Raw genomic sequence first — 26,355 nt, forward strand, 5'->3', positions numbered from 1 at the left:
AAATGAGATAAATTTTTATATCAATAGTTAATTAGGGGCTGGGGAGATTGCTCAGTGGTTAAAGGCACTTGCTTACAAAGCCTGATGGCCCATGTTTGATTCCTCAGTACCCATGTAAAGCCAGATACATAATGTGGTGCATTGTTTGTTTACAGCAGGAAGAGGCCTTAGTTTGTACATTTTCTCTATATATCTCTCTCCATTTCCCTCCTTCTCTCTCTCTCTCTCTCTCTCTCTCTCTCTCTCTCTCTCTGGTTTTCGGAGATAGGGTCTCACTCTAGCTCAGGCTGACCTGGAATTCACTAAGCAATCTCAGGGTGGCCTCGAACTCATGGTGATCCTCCTACCTCTGCCTCCCGAGTGCTGGAATTAAAGGCATGCACTACCATGCCAGGTACTCTCTTTTTTAAAATATATTTTATTTATTTATTTGAGAGAGAGAAAGCAGGAGGGAGAGAGAGAGAGAATGGGCATTCCAGAGCCTCCAGCCACTGCAAATGAACTCCAGATGCATGTGCCTCCTTGTGCATCTCGCTTATGTGGGTTCTAGGGAATCAAACCAGGGTCCTTTGGCTTTGCAGGCAAATGTCTTAACCACTAAGCCATCTTCTCTAGCCCTCTTCTCTCTCTCTCTTTTCCTTCTTCTAAGGGAAATATTTTTTTAAAAAAGACAAATAAGGGTTGGAGAAATTGCTCAGTGGTTATGGTGCTTACCTACAAAGCCTAACAACCTACATTAGATTCCCCAGTACCTACGTAAAGCCAGGTGCACAAAGTGGGTAAAGGCCCTGACTCACTCTTTCTTTCTTTCTTTCTTTCTTTCTTTCTTTCTTTCTTTCTTTCTTTCTTTCTTTCTTTCTTTCTCCCTCTCTCTCTCTCTCTCTCTCTCTTTCTCTCTCTCTCTCTTCTATCTTTTCTCTCTTCAGTCTCTGCAAATAAATTTTTTAAAATGAGGAAAGAGTTGAATGAACATTTTTAAGATAAACGACAAACCCCAGCATTGAAGAAAAAAAGACAATTAAATAGACTGCAGAGTTAAAAATTCATCTACTTAGTGTCATTATGCTAGAAACTAATGACAGTCTTTTCTGGATATATTTTAAAAGGCTTCTCAAGATTCACTAATCAAGTCACAATTTCTTCCAGAAACCAGAGCATGATGACCGCTGTCATGACAGTGGCTCCACTGTCTTAGAAAACCCCAGAGTAGTGAAAACTACTTGAAACACTAAAATGTAACTCAAACCCCTTTTCATTATTTCAGAGTTCCCCCTAAACTGGAAAGAGAATCCAATGAAATTGGTAAGCTATTTCAATAGTTCTTTAATAACTCTGTGAATTTATACACTAGAATTACTAATCACTGTGGATGTACAATGTGCAATGGTTCTTTATTCTCTCCACCATCATTAAGGCAGGGGCAGAAGTAGGGATAAAGTTTCTCCGTGAAAATGGTGCTGAAGGTGTAAAGGTGGGCCATGGTTTTAGCATTGTAGAAGGACACCTGTCCTCCCTCGTAATCCAGGTAAATGCCCACCCTCTCAAGGTCGGCAGGTTCCAGACTATAAGAAGGAAAATCCAGAGCCTTTAGGTCAGTTTGATTCCTTAGTCTTAAAAGCCAGAACCCTTGCTCAGGAGTGAGAGGACAGCTCCCCTTTCGAATGATGGACTCTCTGGCCACTCCAACGGTCCATTTTGTCTTCCTTGCCACTTCTACTTCCCAGTACCACTTTCCGCAGGTAAAGCCTGTTGAGCCCAGTACAGCCACACTTGAGTCAAACCTCTCTGGATCGTCAGGTATCGCTTGCTTAATGTCAGCGTGCCACACACTGGTGTGGGTTTTGGATAGCACCAGATTTGGATGAGCTGTTTTAGGATCCAGACTTAATGGAGAGAGGCCTAGTGAGAAAATAAGAGATAGCAAGGAGTGAGTGGAAAGGGGTTGCGTACAAATGCCCAAAGAAAAAGATAGGATGTGTGTAGACATAGTACCCTGACTCCTCATGTGCAGGAGCTCTTAGGCAGGCAGTTTCTTATGCACTTCTTACTGGTCTAGTATCTGTTGCTATTTCTAGACATTTTATATTGAAAGTAAGGTCAGGCTTTACTCTGAGATAATATTTTCCCTACTGAAGCAAATGATATAACTAATGTAAATCTGTACAAATATTTATAAATACAAATGCCAAAGAGGTTAAAAAAAAAAAAAAAAAGGTAAGGTTGCCCTGTTGAATTTTTTTTTTTTTTTTTTTTTTTTTTTTCCGAGGCAGGGTTTCACTCTGGCCTAGGCTGACCTGGAACTCACTATGTAGTCTCAAGGTGGCCTTGAACTCTTGGCAGTCCTTCTGCCTCTGCCTCCCCAGTGCCCTATTGAATCTTGCTAAAGAGAATAGCTATCTCAGTTGTGATATAACATATAGGAAGTGTATGCTTTAGGTAAACAGAGGGGAAAAGAATAAACGCAGTTGTCTGGTGTGGTGGTACATGCCTTTGGTCCTAGTACTCAGGAGGCAGAGGTAGGAGGATTGCTGTGAGTTTGAGGCCAACAACTACATAGTGAATTTCAGGTCAGCTTGGGCCAGAGCAAGATCCTACTTCGAAAAACTAACTAACTAAATAAACAAATAAATGCAGTTGCTTATGTGGGGGAGATAATAAGGACTTGTCTGTTAGAGCTAGGTTAAGACAGAGATAAGTGGTCACATTTAGAGATCAATAGTGGGATGTTTATATTTGGCTTAGCATATGATGAGACATGAGATTTGGGGTGGCTCGTATCACTGTTCTTCAGAATGTAGTCCATAAGCTATATTGGTAACCAGTCTGAAACAAGATAATAGAGATGTTCAGCGCCAGCTATAAATGTTTTATTTTAAGTTTATTTATTTGCTGTGTGTGCTCACATGTGTGAGTTCAGGCGTGCACGTGTCACAACATGCCTGTGGAGGTCGGAGGATAACTTTCATGTCTGTCCTGGTCTTCCATCTCATTTGGAGGCAGGGTGTATTTGTTGTTGGCCATTCTATTCACAACCTCCAGAAAATTCTCCTGTTTCTGCCTCCCTCCCTCCTCACAGTAGGTGCACTGGGATGACAGAAGCTAGCCCAGTTTCTGGCTTCTTGATTTTTGTTACTTGGGGCTGGGATTCCACACTCAGGTACTCAGAGTTGCACACTAAACGTTTTATCTACTGAGCCATCTCACTAGCTTGAGAGTAAACGTTCAGAAATTTTCACAGCAATCTAACAAAATAACTTTAGGTCAGTTGAGTCTAATAATTACAAAATTAGGTTTGTAGTTTATAATCTTTTTTTTAAATATTTGCAATCAGGAGAGGGGGAGAGAGAATGGGCATGCCAGGGCCTCTTGCTCCTGCAAGAAAACTCCAGATGCAATGTGCCATTTTGTGCATCTGGCTTTACATGGGTACTGGGGAATTAAACCTGGGAGTGTAGACTTTGCAGCAAGTGCGCTGAGCCATCTCTCCAGACCTGTAGTCATTTTTTAAAATTTTATTTATTTATTTAAGAGCAACAGAGACAGAGAGAGAAAGAGGCAGATAGAGAATGGGCATGCAAGGGTCTCTAGCCACTGCAAAGGAACTCCAGATGCACGTGCCACCTGTGCATCTGGTTTACATGGGTCCTGGGGAATCGAGCCTCAAACCAGGGTCCTTAAGCTTCACAGGCAAGTGCTTAACTGGTAAGCCATCTCTCCAGCCCCTGTAGTCATTTCTTTTAATCTCACATTTTCAAGTATTAATTTATATTTTATTCTGCAATATCATTCCATGACAAATGTGGATCTCAAAAATGTATAGAGGGGCTGGAGAGATGGCTTAGCAGTTAAGGGGTTTGCTTGCAAAGCCAGAGGATCCCAGTTCAATTCTCCAAGACCCACGTAAGCCAGATGCACAAGGCAGCACATCTGGAGTTTGCAGTGGCTGGAGGCCCTGGCATGCCCATTCTCTCTCTCTCACTCTCTCTCTTTCTCATTTTCTGCCTCTTTCTCTCTCTCTCTCTCAATTGAATAAATAAATAAAATATATTTTAAATATATAGAGAGAGGCTAAATAAAAGTTCATCCCATAGAAGTAGAATAGAATTGCCTGGTGTAGTGGCACACAACTTTAATCCCAGCACTTGTGAGGAAGAGGTAGGAGGATTGCTGTGAGTTTGAGGCCAGCCTGGCCTAGAGCAAGACCCTACCTCAAAACAAAACAAACAGACAAAAAAAAAAAAAAAAAACAGAAAAAGAAAAAGAAATAGAATAGAATAGTGGTCCCTTGAGGACAGGAAAGGTAGAAAGGCATAGGGTAGAATGATATTACATAGTAAGTGCCAGAATACGGTTAGATAGGATAATTATAATCTACAACAATTTTTCTTTCTCATCTGCTGTGCTGTGGATTGAACCTAGGACCTTGTACTAGGTTACATCCTATCACTGAGTTGCATCCCCAGATATATTGTATATTTCAAAGCAACTAGAAGAATTCAAAGTTTTCCATCACTTGGAATAGATAAATGTTTGAGATAAGAATACTAATTACCATGGTTAGATCATTATGGATTGCATACAAGTACTTAATTATCATACATAATTATCATATCCCATCAATATGTATGAATGTCATATGTCAATTAAAAAATTAAATACTGTACAGAGCAATATGGCATATACCTATAATCCTAGCACTCAAGAGAAGCCAGGAGGATTTAAATTCAAGATTAGCCTGAATAACATAATCATATCCTGTCTCAAAAGAACATTCTGAGGGCTGAAGAGATGGCCAATTAAGTCAGATGGTTCATGCCTATAATCTCATCACTTAGTAGGTAGAAGCAGGAGGATCAGTAGTTCAAGGTCATCCTCAGCTATGTAGGGGGTTCTTAGCCAGCCCAGACAACATGAGACCCTGTCTAAAAAACAACAAACAAGCTGGGCTTGGTGGCGCATGCCTTTAATCCCAGCACTCGGGAGGCAGAGGTAGGAGGATTGCCATGAGTTCAAGGCCACCTTGAGATGACAGAGTTAATTCCAAGTCAGCCTGGACCAGAGTGAGACCCTACCTCGAAAAACCAAAAATACAAACAAACAAACAAAAAAATGAGCCAGGCATGGTGGCACACACCTTTAATCCCAGCACAAGGAAGGCAGAGGTAGGAGGATCGCTGTGAGTTTGAGGCCACCCTGAGACTCCATAGTGAATTCCAGGCCAGTCTGGGCTAGAATGAGACCCTACCTCAAAAAAACAAAAAAAACAAGGGGCTAGGGAGATAGTTCAGTGAGTAACAGCACTTGTTTCACAGACTTGAGTTTGATTCCAAGTGTAAAAAGCCAGGCATGGCCACATATGCCTGTGACCCCAGCACTTAAGGGGGTAGAGATAGGAAGATCTCTGGGACTCAGCCAGTTTACCAGAAAAAGCAGCACAGGTTTCTCAGTTTCAGTAAGAGACACTGTCTCAGGGAAATCAGGTAGAAGAGTGAGAGAAGAAGACAGACTACATTTTTCTCTGGCCTTGGCACACATGTGCATAGGTGTGCACATTTGCACCCACATGCAAACACATCACATACTACGTACATACACCAAAAAACTTGTTTAAGGAACCATTAAGCCAGGTGTGGTGGCTTACCAAATGTGTGAGCTCTAGGTTTCTTAACAGACCTTGTCTCAAAAATATAAGGTGGCAGGCTGGAGAGATAGCTCAGCAGCTAAAATGCTTGCTTGCAAAGCCTAATGATGAGAATTCAATTCTCCAGGACCCACATAAAGCCAAATGCACAGTGGCACATGCATCTGGAGTTCATTTGCAGTGGCTGGAGGCCCTGGTGTGCCTATTCTGTCTCTCTCTTCTCCTCCTCCTCCTCCCTCTCCCTCTGTCTCTCTCCCCTTGCAAATAAATACAAATATTTAAGGCTGGAGCTATGGCTTAGCAGTTAAGGCATTTGCCTGTGAAGCCCAACGACCTAGGCTCAGTTCCCCACAACCCACATAAGCCAGATGTACTTGGTGGCACATACATCTGGAGTTTGTTTGCAGTGGCTAGAGGCCCTGGCATACACATTCATTCTCTCTCTGTGTCTTTCTCTCTCTTTTTTTTTTTTTTTTTTTTACGTCAGACAGGTTATGTGCCAGAGCGTAACAAGGTTTAGTGGGAGGCACACGTCACGCAAGAGCGTGAACACCCAATCATCACGCTTATGAACCAATAAAAGGATCAGTCTTTCTCTCTTAATTAATAAATATGTAAAAATTAAATAAGATGGTCAGGTGAGGTGGTGCATGACCCTACCTTGAGGACAACAACAATTAAGGTGGTAGCAGAAAGAATGTAAGAGCCAAAGGAAGGGTAGGACTCCTTACAATGTGCTCTTCCAGACACAGAATGGCCTGAATATCCATGACCTCATAGTGCCTGACACTACCTACACAAGACCATCATGATAGGAGGAAAAGATGATGACATCAGAATAAAAGAGTCTGATTAAGAGAGGGAAAGGGCATGATGGAAAGTGGAGTTGCAAAGGGGAAAGAGTGTGTGAGGGGGGATTACCATGGTTTATTGTCTATAGTTATGGAAGTTATCAATAAAAAAAAACCTAAAAATAAAATAAAATAAATAAGGTGGAGAGCAACTGAAGAAGATAGGTTCTGGGCTCTCCATGCACCAGAAACACCTCCATTAAAAGCTACATATAGCCAGGCATGGTGGCACACGCCTTTAATCCCAGCATTTGGGAGGCTGAGGTAGGAGGATCACTGTGAGTTCAAGGACACCCTGAGACTACATAGTGAATTCCAGGTCAGCCTGAGCTACTAGAATGAGACCCTACCTCGAAAATCCAAAAAATAAAAAATAAAAATGTTATATATGGGCTGGAGAAATGCTTAGTGGTTAAGGCACTTGCCTGCAAAGCCAAAGGACCATGGTTCAATTCCCCAGGACCCATGTAAGCCAGATGCACAAGGTGGCACATGCATCTGGAGTTTGTCTACAGTGGCTGGAGGCCCTGGTGCTCCCATTCTTTCTGTTTTTCTCTCTCTCTCTCTGCCCCTCTCTCAAATAAATAAAAATTTAAAAGCTACATATAACTACATCGGTGAATCTCAGAAAGCATTATGCTAAGTAGAAAATTCCAGATGCATAGGACATAATATATGGTTTATATTAAAACAGAATTATGAAAATATACATCTAAGGTGAAATAAAGCAGAACTGTGTCAGGGATGGGGGTATACAGAAGGGACTGATTGTAAAGGGACATGTGATGTGAAAGATGTGGTGTGGGAAATAAAAACTTTTCTACATCTTGATCTTGACATGTTTGTCACAGCTTACAACTCATCACAACTCAACACATCTTATACTGCAAAGTACAAGAAAATAGTAGTTATACTTTAGTGAGGTTGTTTTTAATGGCAATCACCTCGAGAAATTGTTAATAAGAATAGATGATGTGTGATTTTTTTCAAGGTAGGGTCTCACTCTAGTCCAGGCTGACCTGGAGTTCACTATGTAGTCTCAGGGTGGCTTCAAACTCACAGTGATCCTCCTACCTCGCCTCCCAAGTGCTGAGATTAAAGGTGTGTGCCACCACGCCTGGCTTAGATGTGTGCTTTTAATGAAATCAAAAACATAATAGCAGAGTCCATAAGCATTCTATAAAAACCTTATCTAAAATTGTATTTTTATAAACTTTTTATTTTGGATACTAGATAATATTATTAAAATACCATTTGTGAACCAGGCATGGTGGTGCATGCCTTTAATCCCAGCACTCAGGAGACAGAGGCAGGGGGATCACCGTGAGTTTGAGGTCACTCTGACACTACATATGAATACCAGGTTAGGTTGGGCTAGAGTGATACCCTACCTTGAAAAATACAAAACAAAACAAAAACATTTGTGTTCTTTTTTTTTTTTTTTTTTTTCAAGGTAGGGTCTCACAGTAACCCAGGCTGACCTGGGACTCACTCTGTGGTCCTAGGCTGAACCCAAACTCATGGTGAACTTTCTATTTCTGCCTTCTGAGTGCTGGGATTAAAGGTGTGCATCACCACACCTGGCCCATTTGTGTTCTTTTGTCTTACTTAGTGCTTTTGTATCTGCAGGCAATGAAAATTTAATGTGCTTATTAGGCACATTGGCTAAAATTACAGGTTTTCAGGGCTGGAGAAGATGGCTTAGCAGTTAAGGCATTTGTTTGCAAAGCCAAAGGACCTGGTTTGATTGCCCAGGACCCACATAAGCCTGATGCATAAGGAGGAGCATATGGATGGAGTTCGTTTGCAGTGGCTGGAGGCCCTGGCACGCCCATTCTGTCTCTCTTTCTCTCTCTCTCTCTCTCTCTCTCTCTCTCTCTCAAATAAATAAATAAAATATTTTTTAAATTATGGGTTTTCTTGTGAAGCACTGATGACTGCTAGCATCTGCATGCTATGACAAGCACAAAACGCCCTGTAGAAAGCCCTGTGTACACACAAAGAGTGTGCACAGAAACCTTCAGGGCAGAGAAACGAGGATTTACTTGAGCTGATTTAGCAAAACAATAAAATTGTGGTTGTTTCTACATTTGATAGAGCAAACAAAATCATTGGCTGAGGAGTGATTCTAATATCAGACTCCTATGCATTTACCAGTTCAAAGGTGTATTGTCTTAGATCATAGCAACAGAATAAATTCAGTCATGCCAACTAGCCTCTTTTTGACTAAACTCCTGTCTTAGCCTGAAGAACCACAGAAGAGGTCCGCAGATGGAATAGAGGTCAGAGGCTCTAGGAATCAGTAGCTATTGCACACTGTACCTGGCGAGAGAGTGGACTGCATTTCTCTCCATACCATGTACTGGATGGGACCTTTGAAGAGACCTGGGTTCAGCTTCCTGGAGATAAGTTCTCTGGGTGCCAGCATCTTCATTTCTTGATCCACTCTGCAAGGGACATAAATCATTCATTTTTAGACATCTTCCAGGGGCTGACGAAAAGGAAATAAGGAATACCATAGTAAAGTACTTGCCTATCTATGAGCTTTGTGATATCCTAAAAGAAAAGGAGAAACAGAGAAGTCAGATGCTGGTCCATCAACTCCAAATTTCTCTGGTGATTCTGACCACCACCAGAATTTAATCAATACCAGTTTCCTATGGAGATGGTCTTTAACTCAACTCCAGCAACTGTTTTCATCCTCCATGTGCTTTTTCTGATTTGCATCCCTAGATATCCTCAGGATAACCCAATCTTACTCTCATTTGCTGACCTTCTCTGATTCCCTAGAATTCTAAGTTTATTTTTAAATTTTATTTTTATTTATTTGAAAGAGAGAGAGAATAGGTATGCCAGGGCCTCTAGCCACTGAAAATGAACTCCAGATACATGTGCCACCATGTGCATCTGGCTTACATGGGTTCTGGGGAATTGAACCTGGGTCTTAGGCTTCTCAGGCAAGCACCTTAACCATTAAGCCATCTCTCCAGCCCCAATTTCAATCTTTAGAGAGAACAAGAAACAATAATTAAGGTTAAGCCTTTTTAAACCTTGCTTCTAAATAGTCCCAGAAGAAAAACTAGAAATATTCCATTCCTAAGCCAACTTTTCCTTACTCTAGCTAATTAAACTTTTGAGTATTGAGGAGATAAGTTAGTGTTATTTTAGGGGTGAAACTTCAGGTAATTAAGTTTGGCAAATAACTTTTAAGATAGGTCAGTGTGATAGTTTGAATGGATGTCCCACAATATATTCAGGATTTTATTAAAACTTGTAATTTAGATCTCCATCTGCATGGCTGGATGGACTAGGTGTCACTAGGCGGATCATAGGGTCTAGCCTTAAGGTGTGGGGATGGATTTGGAATTCCAGCCTAAAGATATGCAAAGTGGGGCTGGAGAGATGGTGGTTGCCTGCAAACCAAAGGACCCAGGTTCTATTCCCCAGGACCCACATAAGCCAAATGCACAAGTGGTGCATGTATTTGCAGTTTGAAAAAAAAATATGTAAAGTGCTTGAGCTTTGATGGGGTTCCTGCTGAAGTATGCTTTCTTGCTTTTGGTGGTGGCGCCTCCCTCCCTCCCTCTCCCCCTCCCTCTCCCCCTCCCTCCCCCCTCCTTCCCCCCCTCGCTCCCCCCTCCCTCCCTCCCTCTCCCTCTCCCTCTCTCTCTCTCTTTCCCCCACCCCTATGTATGGACCTGTGAAAAGGAGGCCAACTTCTTCTACCATTACAGAACTTCCCTGGGCCTGTAAGCTTCATTCCTCCCATAAATTGTGCCTGGTTTGGAGGTTCATCCCAATGACTGACACTGTCTATTACAGTCAATTTATGACTAAGAACTTGAGTCAGCCCAGGCATGTTTTTGACAAATAAAACTTTAGAAAAGCATAATAATATATAGTGTTATTAATGAAATTGTATATTGTGTCTTATAAGACAGTGAAAGTAAAGGTGTCTGCTGAACATGAAACAAAGATAGCCTCCTATTTTTCATCCAGAGGATCTTAAAGGCGGTATAGCGGGTTGGTTTGGATAGGATTTGCTTTGCTCTGCTGCCTCCTGGTGGTGACAAGCAGTATTACATCCTTCCTAGTTCCTTCCTGACCTGCTTTAAGTGTACCCATAATCATGATGGTACCCAGTCTCACTTTGAGGAAGACGAAGGTGTTCTGCTGTTCCAACCGTGCCTGTACATTCGCCAGCATATCTTTGACCAGGAGACACTGCTCCTGGATATGGTTCATGTTCAGCTCCATCTCCTCATTCAAGGCCTTCCCTTCTTCCCGGAGGTCATTTAGAATGTCCTTTTCTCTGCTGTGCAGGAACTGATGCAGCTTTAGAAACTCCAAGGAAATGTGTTGTTGCAGATGTATCTTGTTTTCCTGGAAACCTCCATGATCATCACCATGATTATTACTGAGACTAGCACTTAGGGATGGGGGCCCACACCATAATAACACACCTTAGGAAGCACCACACAATGGAATGTTGCTTAGTATCAACATTCAACCCTGCTCCAAGAGTCCTTTGAGAGACTTACTCCTTTCTTGGACAATGCAATAGTCCAGGATGAACATGCCAAAAGTGGTTTCTAGGTCCTTGTAGTACTGGGGTGGCAGACAGTACTCTATTAAATAGCACTGTGAAGGGCTGGAGAGGTGGCTCTTGTTTGCAAAGCCTGATGGCCCAGGTTTGATTCTCCAGTACCCATATAAGGCCAAGTTCATTTGCAGTAGCAAGAGGCCCTAGTGGTGCCCATTCTCAATCTCGTGGTGTCTTTATTGCTCGCTCTCTCACTCACTCTCTCTTTCTCTATACTTGCAAATATTATTTTTTAGATTTTCATTGACACCTTCCATAAGTATAGACAATAAACCATGATGCAAATACTATTTTTAAATAATAACACTGTGGAGTTCACCCAACCTTCCAGAATGAATGATAATGCTTTGTAAGATTAGTCAATTAATATCTACCAAATGCTGCTATCATACTAGGGCCATAACGAAACTGAGAGAAAACTGTCTTATGTACACACCAGAATGTGGGTAATGCTATTCCTGCTGCCAGGGCAACACAAAAGCAACCAGATGTGAGCAGGGTCTAAACCCCTGCAATTGATCGTTGCTACATTGGCAATTCTTTTCTTAGGTGCCCACAGCCTCTTCACAGGTGCATTGTCTGGCATCCTGGCTTTTCACTCTGATACCCTCTTCTTCCTCATTTCTAATGGTTTATTGCTTTATCCACTCATTCCCAGTCACACAGAACTTTGTCATTCCTAGCAAATACATCATCTCCAAAATAACTTGATGCTCCAAACTCACTTGGGTACACCCACTGCAACAATTGTTGGAGCTCGCGGAAACTGTATTCCTTGACCTCTCCATCTCTGTGTATGCACTTCCACTGTCGTATTTTCTCTTGCCTCTTGGATTCCATGGGCCATTGTTACTGCACTCTTCACAAACTTTTAACTCTATCTCTTTTCTAACTCACATTTTTACGGTTCCCCTTTTACCTTTCTCATGATGATTTCTCATTATTTATTGGCTCTACCTCTTCTAGCCAATATTATAATTTCTACTTATTAGAATGGCTTGGTATTCTACTCTAAGCTCTTTCCTTCTCATTTTACACTCTTTCTAGGCAATCTCTTGCTCCACAGGGGTTTTAAAATTTTTATTTATTTATTTGATAGAAAGATAGGGAGAAAGAGGCAGAGAGAGAGAAAGAGAGAAGGGGCACACCAGGGCCTCCAGCCACTGCAAGTGAACTCCAGATGCATGTGCCACCTTGTGCAACTGGCTTACATGGGTCCTGGGGAATCTAACCTGGGTCCTTTGGCTTTGCAGGCAAGCACTTTAACCACTAAGCAATCTCTCCAGCCCTATCCCACAGTTTTAAATGCTATCTAGTACTGACAAGTTATCTCCAACTTCTGAGTTCCACATTCCTAAATCCAGCTACCTACTTGATATTGCCAGTCAGTCCTCACATCTAATCAAGCACCACGTACACATAAATTTCTCTCTTAACCATATGTCCTTATTTATAAGAGAGAAAGAAAGAACGAAATAGAATGAGAATGAATATGAATGTACCAGGGACCCCTGCCCCTGAAAATGCACTCTACATCTCTGGAACCACTGCAGTCACCTTCCAACCATAGTTGTTGACATTCCCTTGCTGATGCATTCTCCACACAGCCACCAGACATTTTCAAAATGAAATGAAACCATGTCCTATTTTAAAGCTCTCTTTCTCACTTCACTGGATGAAGTTCAAAATGCTTACTTCTCCACACAAGCAGGTACATGACTGAGGTCATATCTGCCTCTCCAGTGCCATTCTGCTCAGCATGCTGCAGCTGACTGTCCTTTCTCTGGACTTTTCTAGTGATCTTTCCTCTTCTTACAACACTGTTCTCTAAACCCTTTGTTTCTATTCTCCTCACCCAGTTCACTTGATTAAGTTACTCATCCTTAGTTCTCAAATTTTTTTTTATTTATTTATTTGAGAGCGACAGACAAAGAGAGAAAGACAGATAGAGGGAGAGAGAGAGAATGGGCGCGCCAGGGCTTCCAGCCTCTGCAAACAAACTACAGACGTGTGCGCCCCCTTGTGCATCTGGCTAACGTGGGACCTGGGGAACCTAGCCTCGAACCGGGGTCCTTAGGTTTCACAGGCAAGCGCTTAACCGCTAAGCCATCTCTCCAGCCCAGTCTCAAATTTTAAAAATGAGCTTTTAAATTATTTTATTTATTTGAGAAGGAGAGAGAATGGGTGCAACAAGGCCTCTAATCAATACAAACTCCAGATGCATGTGCCACCTTGTGTATCTGGCTTTATACGGGTACTGGGGAATTGAACACAGGTCCTTAGGCTGTGCAGGCAGATGCTTAACTGCTGAGCCATTTCTCCAGCCCTTAAAAATGATTTTTATGGACTGGGGATATAGCTCAGAAGTTAAAGGCGCTTGCTTGCAAAGCTGGATGGCCTGGGTTCAATTCCCCAGTACTCATGTAAAGCCAGATGCACAAAGTGGTATGTGCGTCAGGAGGTCCTTTGCATGGGCAGGAACCTTAGTACTCCCATATTCATTCTTATTCTCTTTCATTCTTTCTCTCTGTAATAAATAAAAATATTTTCAGTATCTTTTCATTTACTTATTAGATAGAAAGAGAGAAGAGATGGGCATGTTGGGGCCTCTTCCCACTGAAAACTAACTATATTCATGTGCCACTTTGTGCATCTGACTTGGTTACTGGGGAATTGAACCTGAGCCAGCAGGCATTGCAAGCAAGAGCCTTTAACCTCTGAGCCATGTTCCCAGCCCTCAATTTGTTTTTTGTTTGTTTTTTCTTTTGACAGGGTCTCATGTATCCCAGACCGGCCTTTAACTTGCTATGTAGCCAAGGATGACTTTGAACTTCTGAACTTCCTTCCTCCACCTCCATATTGCTGCACCCCCATTCTGAGTTTATATGGTGCTGGGGATCAAAACCAGGGCCTCATACATGCCAAGCAAGCACCCTACCATCTGGGCTATGTCTCTAGCCCCAGGGTTCAAGTTTTAATTAGAGATTTCTTCAAAGAACTTCTCTCCTTCTACCTAGGTTAGGTTCTGTATTTGTATACTGTAATCATGCCCTGTATGTTCACTTATAATAATAATCACTATTGTTATTTTATTGTTATTGGTGGTATTGTTTAATTAATGTCTCCCACCTCCAGATTCTGGTAGAAGGCCTAGCCCATTCAATAAATATTTGATGAATGAATGAATATCGACTCTAACAACTGAATGAGAAGCTATTAAAACAGGGATAAAATCCTCTGGAGACATCATTACTTCCACCCATCATTCTTTTCCTGAAACCACATATTTCTTTTTCTAGATGCCAAATACCAGAGATGGCTCTTCTAAATAGGATAATTAATGAATAATTAGAGCTTCCACTTCAGTTCCCAACCTAGAGACTGATTTGCCAAATCTCTTAACTATCAATATCATTCTATAATGCCTAGGAAGTTGATAGTATATAGGCAATAGTTTTATTTAGTTTGGGGGAAGCTAAGAAAGATTGAATCAGAAAAATCATGAAATCTGAGACTTTGGTTCAGACATGCCTGCTTGTCAACCATAGGGGGACAGGGGAGTATTTCTTCAGGCATAAAAAGTTTTAGTGGGTTTTGCTGGTAAATTCCTTGTTTTTCTATAGATGAAGACAGACCAGACATATCTCAATTCTGCAATAAAGCCAGTCTGTTTGAGTGAGACACTGCTGGGACCCTATCGCACCACATATTTCTTTCCACCCTATGGTAAAATAGCACAGATTCTATAGCCCATTTGCCATGTAGTACACTGGTAAGACATGTCATTTTTGTGCCCATGCAGCTGACATAGCAAGGGTTTCTATCTCATAGACCCTCTACCCTGCTCCTCACCTTATAAGCAGAAATGGCGTCCTTCTGCATATTTCTCAGAGACTGAAGTTCCTTCAAGTTTTTCTCCAGCTGGCCCTGATAGATGGCAAGCTCTTCCTAGGAATACCAAATAGCATTAAACCACACCAGCTTGGGAGATGAAAGGCCAGAAAGAACATCCCCAAAGCCCCAGTACACCAGAGAAAAGTAAGCTCTAAAAGTACGCTCTTGCTCAAAAAAAAACAAACAAACTCATTTTCTAGGCAATCTCTTGTGTTCTAGTAACTGTCTCTTAAGAATTATGAATCAAAAAAAAAAAAAAAGAATTAAGACTCAAGCAGAGGATGTAGCTCAGTGATACAGCACTTGCTTTGCCAGCATGAGGCTCTGGGTTCCATGCTCAGCACCAAAACAAAGCTTTTGAATAAAAGTATATGCAGCAGAAAAAGTTCATTTTGACCCTTTAATAGCTCGCTGTAGGGTTTTGAAAAGGCCAATGGAACTCTACACATCATTCACTCTACAGTTCTCACCCTGATAACTTTTACCTATGCAACATCTGTCTCCTCTTCTGCCCATCCAAATCCAAATGATTTTGTAGTTCAGGCTGTATTCCTTTCCTTCATGGCACATGCCCTGATTACTTCAGCCCTCTAATGTCTCAGAAATTCTAAACATGTATGAGTTATAAATGTGACAAAATTTAACTCAATCATAGATTCCTCTTCTGTCATTATCTTTATTTTAAACTTCGCTATATTTTGAAATCTATATAACAAGAGCATTACTATAAGTTTATGTTCTATACAATATGTGATTGAGGAGGCAGCCATAGCTCCTCCCCTGCCCCTTTCTGTTAAGCAGCTTCTCTAGAAAAAGAACTTTGGGGCTGGAGAGATGGCTTAGCGGTTAAGCGCTTGCCTGTGAAGCCTAAGGACCCCGGTTCGAGGCTCGGTTCCCCAGGTCCCACGTTAGCCAGATGCACAAGGGGGCGCACGCATCTGGAGTTCGTTTGCAGAGGCTGGAGGCCCTGGCATGCCCATTCTCTCTCTCTCCCTCTACCTGTCTTTCTCTCTGTGTCTGTCGCTCTCAAATAAATTAATAAATAATTTTTAAAAATATATATTTTAAAAAAAAAGAAAAAGAACTTTGTAAATATGTTGTATGTTTCTGAGCACTTTGGGCTGTGTTATCATTTTAAAAGGTTAAAAGGTGAGGTTTAAAGAGAGAAGAACCCATACAAAAGGAGTTTTAGACCCAGGGCTCACACACCATAAAGAATTGGACAGCATCAGAGATTTTCAGGAAGTCCTTAGACTGCCCCATAGACAGCCGTACATCCTTGCATTGAAAGCAGATCAGTTTTCCATCTGTCTTACAGAACAGTTTCAGGCTCTCTCCATGCTCTGGACACTGTGGATGACTCTTGAGCAGGGATAACTTCTTAATCTTCTCCACCAGCTTCTCCAGCACAAGGTTGAAGGTACAATTGCTATAGTGAGATAGCATCTTACACTCAGGACAGAAAGTTTCCTTTACTTGCCGCTTCCAGAAGTCTTGGATACAGGTTTGGCAGAAGTTGTGGCCGCAGCTTAGCATCAGTGGGTCACGGAACCAGTCATTACACAGCGGGCAATGCAGCTCCATAGTTATGTCTTGCATCGCCACTTTCGAGGGGTTGTGGGTGGTGGAGTCACTGATCTCAACATAGTTGCCTGGATCGAAGTTGGAGGAGGGTCTAGAGGATACCTTCGGAAAAGAACAGCTTAAGTGAGTTTCTCTCTCTGGTTGCCCATTGCTACCCTCTAGGATGGTGGGCTTCATTCTGAAAGGAGCTGAAAATCTGTGCAACTGGGGTTAAAGCCCCATAACCTCTCCTTTGAGAAGAATCCAGTAAAATTTGTGGTTCTATTTAAGCTTTAATAGAGAACCAAGGCAAGAAAAGAAAGAGTACTCATGTACATTTCTATTTTTATGTTTGTAGTGGTGGGGATTGAATGCAGGGCTCTGATCATTCTAGGCAAGCGCTCTACCACGGGGCTACATCCCCTATCCAAAGGAAGAGTATTCAAGCAGGAGCTGGGAGATGGCTCAGTAGTTAAAGGTGCCTGCTTACAAAAGCTTGAGGCCCAGGTTCACTTTCCCAGCAACCCATATAAAGCTGGACAGCATTCATTTGCATCAAAGAGACCCTGACATGACTAACCATGTACATGCATGTGCATGCATACACATATGCAAATAAAAAATAATAATTTAAAGTATACTCAACCAAAGAAATAGATTTTGTTGTTTATTCCTCTCTTTACCTACCTTTCACATTTATCAGTTCAGAGTTTTATGTCCAATGTCTGTTTTATTAGACATTGACTTTATTTTTGTTTCTTTTTAATATGTTATTTATTTGTGAGAAGAGAGATTATGAGTGTTCCAGGGCCTCTTGCTGCTGCAGACAAACTCCAGATACATGTACCACTTTGTTTATGTGTGTATTAGGGAAAGAAACTCAGGCCTGCAGTCTTTGTAAGCAAGTACCTTTAACCATTTAGTCATCTCTCCTATTTTTGTTTTCTTGATATTAGATACCAAAAAGAAAAAAAAAATGAACATCAATTAGGTTGCTCAGTCAATGGTATGATTTCAACCCTCCAACACTCCTTTCTAAAAACACATTATAAGGGCTGGAGAGATGGCTTAGTGGTTAAGCGCTTGCCTGTGAAGCCTAAGGACCCCGGTTCGAGGCTCGGTTCCCCAGGTCCCATGTTAGCCAGATGCACAAGGGGGCGCACGCGTCTGGAGTTCGTTTGCAGAGGCTGGAAGCCCTGGCGGCCCATTCTCTCTCTCTCCCTCTATCTGTCTTTCTCCCTGTGTCTGTCACTCTCAAATAAATAAATGAACAAAAAAAAAATATTTTAAAATGAAACAAAGAAAAGCTCAAAACTTCACTCCAGAAATATGAATACAGAAAAAAGAAAACAAAATCATAAGTATATAACTCATCAACTTCACAAAATGGACACATCTATATAATTATTACACTAAGGAAAACTGTTCCCAGCACTCCAGAAGCTGTCATATGTCTTCTAAGGCAGAGTTATAAACAGCCTGGCTAAGTGTTGAAGAAATGTCACAACACAGCAACACAGAGACAATTGTTAAAGGCTTTGCTGGATGGAGGAGGAGGGGTGTCTTCTCTTCTCTTCTGGCATTTGAAAAACTACCAAGGGCTGGAGAGATGGCTTAGCAGTTAAGACCTTGCCTGTGAAGCCTAAGGACCCCTGTTCGAGGCTCAATTCCCCAAGACCCACGTTAGCCAGATATACAAGGGGGCACACACGTCTGGAGTTCGTTTGCAGTGACTGAAAGCCCTGGTGCGCCCATTCTCTCTCTGTCTCTCTATCTGCCTCTTTCTCTGTCACTCTCAAAGAAATAAATGAAAATAAACAAACAAATAACAACAACAACAAAAAAAAAAAACTATGGAAACACTACCTGACCAATGGAACACATTTCAGTGGCCACAAATTACAAACTTTACAAAATTAAAGACTTTATACAAATAGTTCAGAAAAGTCACTAAGCAAGCAAACAAGGATGGAGAGACACTTATTGAAAATATCATTTTCAGGCTGGAGAGATGGCTTAGTGGTTAAGGCGCTTGCCTGCAAAGCCAGAGGATCCAGATTCAATTCTATAGGACCCATGTAAGCCAGATACACAAGGTAGTGCATGCTTCTGGAATTTGTTTGCAGTGGCTAGAGGCCCTGGCACAACCATTCTCCTCCCCCCCCCCACCTCTGTTTCTCAAATAAATTAAAAAAATTGAAAATGTCATTTTCAGTTAAGGCAATCAAAGAAACAAGAAGGTATGGTCCCATTCACAGGGGAAAAATAAATTATTCCAAGAAAGCCTGATCATAAGACCTAGTACACAAGGACTTTTTTTGTTTGTTTGGTTTGTTTGTTTTGACTTTTGTTTTTCTTTTTTTTAAGTTTTTTTATTTTTATTTATTTATTTGAGAGCGAAAGACAGAGAGAAAAAGAGGCAGAGAGAGAGAGAATGGGCGCGCCAGGGCCTCCAGCCACTGCAGACAAATTCCAGACACGAGTGCCCCCTTGTGCATCTGGCTAACATGGGTCCTGGGGAATCGAGCCTCGAACCGGGGTCCTTAGGCTTCACAGGCAAGCGCTTAACCACTAAGCCATCTCTCCAGACCTGATTTTTGTTTTTCAAGGTTGGGTACCAAGCTAGCCCAAGCTGACCCGGGAATCACTATGGAGCTTCAGGGTGGCCTCGAACTCGTGGCAATCCTCCTACCTTTACCTCCCAGTGCTGGGATTAAAGGTGTGTGCCACCATATCCAGCTTGAGTGTTTCTAATTTATTTATTTTCAATTTTTACACATGTATATGATATATTTTGGTCATACCACCCATTAACTTCTCTTGACTCTCCACCTGTTCAATGAGCCCCTTCTTCCCAACTAGTCCTACTTCTACTTTGGTAACATGCATACATGTGTGCATGTGTATGTATGTGTCCAACACAGAGTTTAATTAGGGTTACCCGCAGGAACGTGGGCAGAGGATTATTTACCAGAGTATATGCAACTTACCATTGGCTATGACACTGAAGAACAGATCTCCCTCTCTCCCATGTACCACTAACTCAGAAAGGGGTGGGGGCTTCATGAGTCCCTCCACCACTCATGCTGGACTGCTGATGGGCCCAATCTGGTACAGATCTTGTGCAGGTAATGACAGCCTCTGTGAGCTCATGAACGTAATAGCCATGTAGACAAAATATTTAAATCAACCACTTTAAATATGTGCAAAAAGCTGAAGGAATGTCAGAGTCACATGTTGGGTCATGATATGCAGAGACATTTATCGTACCAATAACTGTGGGCTAACTCCACAATGCACGACCCATTTACATCAACAAGGAGGGGCCAGTGGGAGGGGATAGATCACAGATGAGCCTACACAATGGTACCAAACTGCCTGTATTTGCTGAAAAGAAAACTAATAAATTAAATTTTAAAAAAAAGCTGAAGGAAGCCAGAAGAATAATGACTTGTCAAATAGAATAATAATAAAAAAGAGAATATGAGGAGAAATTAAATTAAAAACTATGGAGCTAAAGACATAACAATGGCTGAAATGAAAAATTCACTGAGAAGCAGAGATAAAAGAATGAACAAATGTAAACCACACCTGAGAGACTTATGACACACTACCAAGCATACTAACGTGTATAATGAGAGTCCCAGAAAGAGGAGAGAGAGAAGGGCTGAAAACTTCCCAAATATGATGAACAAAGCTATAAAAAAAAGTTTAGATACAAGGGATTCACAATGCAATTAATAGATATTTCTGTTCAGAAAACACGGCTGTCAGAAAACAGTATGATAACATATTTGAAGCATAAAAAAAAATGGAAAAGCTATCAAGCAAAAATTTTTTATGTCTGTCTACCCCTGACATGAACCCAAGTAATGTCTTCATGACACCACAGTTGTCGCTGATACCCCACAAGTCCATCATGTTCCATAAACATTTAGACATGGAGGAATGAGAAGGTGGGAGACAACGAAACAGAGGAAGTCACCTTAAAAGAGGAAGGTCCTCAGGGGATGGTGGCAGGGGAGAGGGGACAAAAAAAGGACAATGGGAAAGGAACATAATCAAATTACTGTGTGTTCCTATATAAAAATTCTTGGGTCAGGCATGGTGGCATGTGTTATGAGAGTTTTGTGGCTCCTTTCTAATGCAAATTGCACCAGTAAATTTAGGGCACCCCAGATCCTTGTGTTATGAATTTAAAGAATTAAACCCATAGGCTAGAGAGTATGACTTAGACTTTATTAGATTTAGAGAGGAAAGGAAAATAAAAGACAGAGCTCTCCGACCATGCGGAAGGCAGGAAGGGGTAGGAAGCTCACACGGGAGTAGGGTTGGGGTTCCCCCACCTCAGCCCAGCAGGGCTGAGCTGAGGGCCACTCACCAGAGCAGGGACCTGGAAGTGCAGAAAAGGTAAAAAGCCAAAAAGAGGCCTTGCTCGCCTGGAAAGGATTTATTTTTAATCTTATTGTGGTGGGCCTTACCTTCAGTCTCAAGTGAGTCTGAGAGCAGACTGATTGGTCTAGCCTCAGGAAGGGGAAGCTATGCCCGCCTGGGTGGGGTGAGAGAGAGCTCACTGGAGGGGACTGGATCAGACGCTGGATGCCAGTTGTGCTGGAGCAGGCAGGTGGTGTGACATCTGTTTCATTCCCTCTTTTGGACCCAATCCTGACTAATTCTCCCTCATTCCCCCCTCTCTTGAGAAGACATTCTAACTGCTATTAGAGGAAAGTGAATGATGACCAGTCAGTCTTTTAACTATTTCTAGCTGACTGGGGTCCTAGAGTAGGCAGTTAGAGTCTCGGGGCAGGGCAGGGGCGGTGGGGGGAGGATACATAAAGGCTCAAGAGATTAGTCTGTGAGTCGGCCAATGTCCCATTGCCCTCTGTCTGTAAATTTTGTTTGTTTTTTCAAGGTGGGTTCTCAATCTAGCCCAGGCTGACAAAGAATTCACTATATAGTCTCAGGCTGGCCTCAAACTCACAACAGCACTTCTCCCATCTTGGCCTCCTGAAGTGCTGGCATTAAAGACATGCACCACCACACCGGGCTGTATGTAAATGTTTTTGATGGGTTATAAAAGGTGGGGGGGTGCATGCCTTTAATCTCAGCACTCAGGAAGCAGAGGTAGGAGGATGGCTTTGAGTTTGAGGCCACCCTGAAACTACATAGTGAAGTCCAGGTCAGTCTGGGCTAGAGTGAAACTCTACTCAAACACACAAACAAACAAAAAGGATTGTAAATACTAGCGACATCACTATTAGAGCCTATCCCAGAGACCGGGAAGTTTGACATTGTGAGATACGGATGGTTGGTAGTCCTGTGAGAAATGGCAAGAGATCAGCTCTCTGAGGATGATCAAGGGCCTGTACGGATGGAGTTAGATTGTTGTATGACCATCTTAGTATGAGTTGCTTGTAAACGAGCAGAGATAAAGTTAAAACAACTGAGTATACAAGGTCCAAAGATCAACAGAATAACTATGAAGATTATAATAAGTATAATCTTTTTCCAATATGAAAAACCTGAGAATCAGTCTCAGAACTGTTCACCAAATGGCACCGTGGTGTCTGACATGGTCAGAACCTGTTTCTGTAGGTCGTACAAAGCAGATGAGATGTTAGCAGAGTTATCAGGAATACATAAACAACATTTAACCCTTGGCTGCTGTGAGGATGTCCAAAGCCATGTGATTTTGTATAATTGCTTTTCTCATCATTTGATATTCATTTTGGGCCACTTTCCTACAAAGCCTGCCAGCCTCAGTTTAATTCCCCAGTACCTACATAAGGCCAGAAGCACAATGTGGTGCATGAGTTTGGGGTTTGTTTGCAGTGGCAAGATACCCTGAGGTTCCTGTTCTCACTCTCCTCTCTTTCTTTCTCACTCTTGCTAATAAATAAAATAAAAATAAATATTTAAGTTTTAAACGATATTATTTTTTAAGCCCTGGAGGATCTTGACTAAAATACAGCTAAAAAATAAATAGTACATGTTGGGATTTGTGACACATACTTGTTAATCCCAGTACTTAGAAGGCTGAGGCAAGAGGATTGTTATTTCAAGGACAGCCTGGGCTACATAAGATGACCCTGTATGAGAAAACAAAACAAAAGTAATTTTTTTCTCCTTATCAACACTTACTTCATATAAAAGTGATTGCACTCTGGGGCTGAAGAGATGGCTTAGTGGTTAAGGCACATGCCTGTGAAGCCCAAGGACCCAGGTTCGATTCTCCAGGACCCAGGTAAGCCAGATGCACATGGTGGCACATGTGTCTGGAGTTCATTTGCAGTGGCTAGAGGTACTGGTGTGCCCATTCTCACTCTCTCTCACCCTCTCTGTCTCTAATAAATAAAAAATAAGTCTTTAAAAAAAGTGATTGCACTCTGACTAGAGGTAGGAATTAGGAACATGGATATAAAGAATGTGTGTCAGCTATATGTTATCTATAGGAAATTTCACTAGAGCTATATAGGCACAAATAGGTTAAAAGCCTATGGATAGAAATATATTCCATACAAATAATTCCCAGAGACAGATGGAATGGTTATAATAACATATAGCAAAATAGACTTTAAAATCAAAATTGTTATAAGAGGGCTGGAGAGGTGGCTTAGCAGTTAAGCGCTTGCCTGTGAAGCCTAAGGACCCCGGTTCAAGGCTCGATTCTCTAGGACCCATGTTAGCCAGATGCACAAGGGGGTGCATGCGTCTGGAGTTCGTTTGCAGTGGCTGGAAGCCCTGGCATGCCCATTCTCTCTCTCTCTCTCTCTCTCTCTCTCTCTCTCTCTCTCTCTCTCTCTGCCTCCTTCTGTCTCTGTCATTCTCAAATAAATAAATTAAAATGAACAAAAAAAATTGTTATAAGAGTCAAAGAACAGACCGGAGAGATGGCTCAGTGGTTAAAGGTGCTTGTTTGAAAAGGCTGACAACCCAAATTTGATTCCCCAAAACCAATGTCAAGTCAGCTACATGAAGTGGTACATACATCTGTACTTAGTTTTAGTTTGCAAAGGCAAGAGACTTTTGTGCACCCATACTCACTCACTTGTGCTCTCTTACTCTCTAGTAGATAATTTTTTTTTTTTTTTTTTTTTTGGTTTTTCGAGGAGCTAGTCCAGGCTGATCTGGAATTCACTATGTAGTCTCAAGGTGGCTTTGAACTCACCGTGATCCTCCTACCTCTGCCTCCCAAGTGCTGGGATTAAAGGCATGCCCCACCATGCCCAGCTAAATACAAATTTTTTTTTTAAGAGGCAAAAAAAGAAAAGAAAACAGGCATGATGGAGCATACTTTTAATCCCAGCACTTGGAAGGCAGAGGTAGGGGGATCGCTGTGAGTTCAAGGCCACCCTGAGACTACATAGTGAATTCCAAGTCAACCTGAGTTAGAGTGAGACCCTACCTGGAATAAAGAGAGAGAGAGGACATTATATATTGACAAAGGGTCAATCCACCAAGAATATATAACAATTTAAAACAAGTATACAAGTAACAACACAGTACCAACATATATAAAGAAAGCCTTAAGAATGAAAGCAGAAATAGTTCTAAAACAATAGTTGTAGATTGCATTCCCCCAGTTTTCCTATAATGAAAGGAAAACCTAGACAGAAGGTCGGTCAGGAGACAGAAGGCCTAAACAATAGCAGAATACACGTTACTCTCAAATGAACATGTGACATTCTCTAAGAAAAACCGTATGTTAAGTCACAAAATAAATCTCAATATATTTTGGAAATTTAAAATATATTAAGTATCTTCTCAGGCTATAATGGAGCAAAAACTAAGAAAACTGGAAGTTTACAATTTAGTGAAAATTAACACAAACAACCAATGAGTCAAAGAAGAAAGTGAAATTAGAAAATATTTTGAGATAAATTTTAAAAAACACAACATAATAAAACTTATGGGAATAAGTCACCTCTATCACTAATGTAATAATAATAAAAATATTTGTATTTATCTATTAGAGTTTTTTTCAAAGTAGGGTCTCACTCTAGCCCAGGCTGACCTGGAACTTACTCTGTACTTCTAGACTGGCCTCCAACTCACAGTGATCCTCCTACTCTGCATCCCAAGTGCTGAGATTAAAAGCATGTGCCACCATGCCCAGTACCTCTGTCACTTCTGCCAGGGCCCAGGAAACATTACGGAGGAAGTAGCCGGTTAAATTGTGTCCTGTTCTCACTGCTAGCCTGAGAACCTCCTCCAAACAGATGGTGATAAACACTAAGGAGCCTCATAAATCATCAAACTAGGGCTGGAGAGATGGCTTAGCGGTTAAGCGCTTGCCTGTGAAGCCTAAGGAACCCGGTTCGAGGCTCGGTTCCCCAGGTCCCACGTTAGCCAGATGCACAAGGGGGTGCATGCGTCTGGAGTTTGTTTGCAGAGGCTGGAAGCCCTGGTGCGCCCATTCTCTCTCCCTCTATCTGTCTTTCTCTCTGTGTCTGTCACTCTGAAATAAATTAAAAAAATTTTAAAAAATCATCAAACTAGAAAAAGGACCTTATAACCCAGCTATTCCACTCCTTGGAATATATCCCAATGATTCTTTACTCACTTACAGATACTTCATCATCCATGTTTATTGCCACCTTATTCACAATAGCTAGGAAATGGAACCAGCCTAGATGTTCTTCAACTGATGAATGAATAATGAAGGTGTGGATATTTATACAATGGAGTATTTTTTTAATATTTTATCTGCCATTTCTTTTTTAATATACATTTTATCTATCTATTTATTTATTTGAGAGCGAGAAAGAGGCAGAGAGAGAGGGGAGGAGAGAACAGGCATGCCAGGGCCTCCAGCCACTGTGAACAAACTCCAGACACATGCGCCCCTTGTTCGTCTGGCTTATATGGGTCCTGGAGAGTTGAACCGGGATCCTTTGGTTTTGCAGGCAAATACCTTAACTGCTAAGCCATCTCTCCAGCCCATACAATGGAGTTTTATTCAGTTGTAAGGAAAAATGAAAGCTATAGGAAAATGGATGGATCTGGCAAAGATTATACTAAGTGAGGTAACCTAGGCTCAGAAAATCAAATGCCACATGTTCTTTTGTATGTGGATCCTAGCTTCAAATATTTAGATTTATATGTGAGTTAGAATAAAAGTCAGTAGTACAGACCAGGAAGCTAGGAAAGAGGCTATGAGGGAGAAAAAAAAGAGGAGAGGGCTTAAGGGGAGGGCATAGTAGATATGTAAGTAGAAGGGCAGAACTGGGGTAGGTATGGCCTTAAGGGCAGGGGTGGAGGAAAGGAGAAGGTGGGAGGAGGATTAATCAAAATTTAAGATTTATGAATAAACCATATAGAAACCTACTTTTTCATGAGCTAATAAGATATATGTTTAAAAAGAGAGTTTTGGAGCTGGACAGATGGCTTAGCAGTTAAAGTGCTTGTCTGCAAGCCTAAGAACTCATGTTCAAATCTCCAGGTCCCACGTGAACCAGATGCCCAGTGACACAAGCATGCAATGTCACACATGTGCTAAAGGGGCGCACATGTCTGGAGTTCGTTCACAGAGGCTGAAGGCCCTGGCACATCCATTTTCTTTCTCTCTGTACCTCTTTCTCTCTCTGGCAAAATAAATAATAAAAAAGAGAGTTTGGGCAGAAGTATCTTGTGGAGATAGATAATGTTGTGACCAGAAGCCATAGAATGTTATTAGAAAAATTGCAGTACCAGGGATGGGATACCTTCCAGCAAATTGTTGGTTAGGGAGGCCCCTGATGTCCCCAAAACATTGGGCTGTTCCCAAGGCTTAGTTTCCCATCAGAACTAGATGATAAGACCCT

The 26,355-nt window shown here is 41.7% G+C and overlaps 1 protein-coding gene and 1 non-coding gene across 2 annotated transcripts; both read right to left on the bottom strand.

Moving 5' to 3' along the window:
- Positions 1 to 1,360: 1,360 nt before the first annotated feature.
- Positions 1,361 to 25,137, bottom strand: Trim69 (tripartite motif containing 69). The gene is made up of 8 exons (XM_045156990.1): positions 25,120 to 25,137; positions 20,934 to 20,945; positions 16,199 to 16,675; positions 14,948 to 15,043; positions 10,642 to 10,875; positions 9,026 to 9,048; positions 8,815 to 8,939; positions 1,361 to 1,899 (listed from the first exon to the last, which is right to left on the bottom strand). Exons 1-8 carry the CDS (start codon positions 25,135 to 25,137, stop codon positions 1,361 to 1,363), a joined length of 1,524 nt encoding a protein of 507 aa, XP_045012925.1.
- On the bottom strand, positions 6,123 to 6,227 carry LOC123463265. Its single transcript, XR_006638851.1, has one exon. It is a non-coding gene; the product is annotated as a small nucleolar RNA U13 (small nucleolar RNA).
- Positions 25,138 to 26,355: the final 1,218 nt, after the last annotated feature.

The sequence above is a fragment of the Jaculus jaculus genome, chromosome 8 (genome assembly GCF_020740685.1).
Source record: "Jaculus jaculus isolate mJacJac1 chromosome 8, mJacJac1.mat.Y.cur, whole genome shotgun sequence".
In the NCBI taxonomy this organism is placed as follows: domain Eukaryota; kingdom Metazoa; phylum Chordata; class Mammalia; order Rodentia; family Dipodidae; genus Jaculus; species Jaculus jaculus.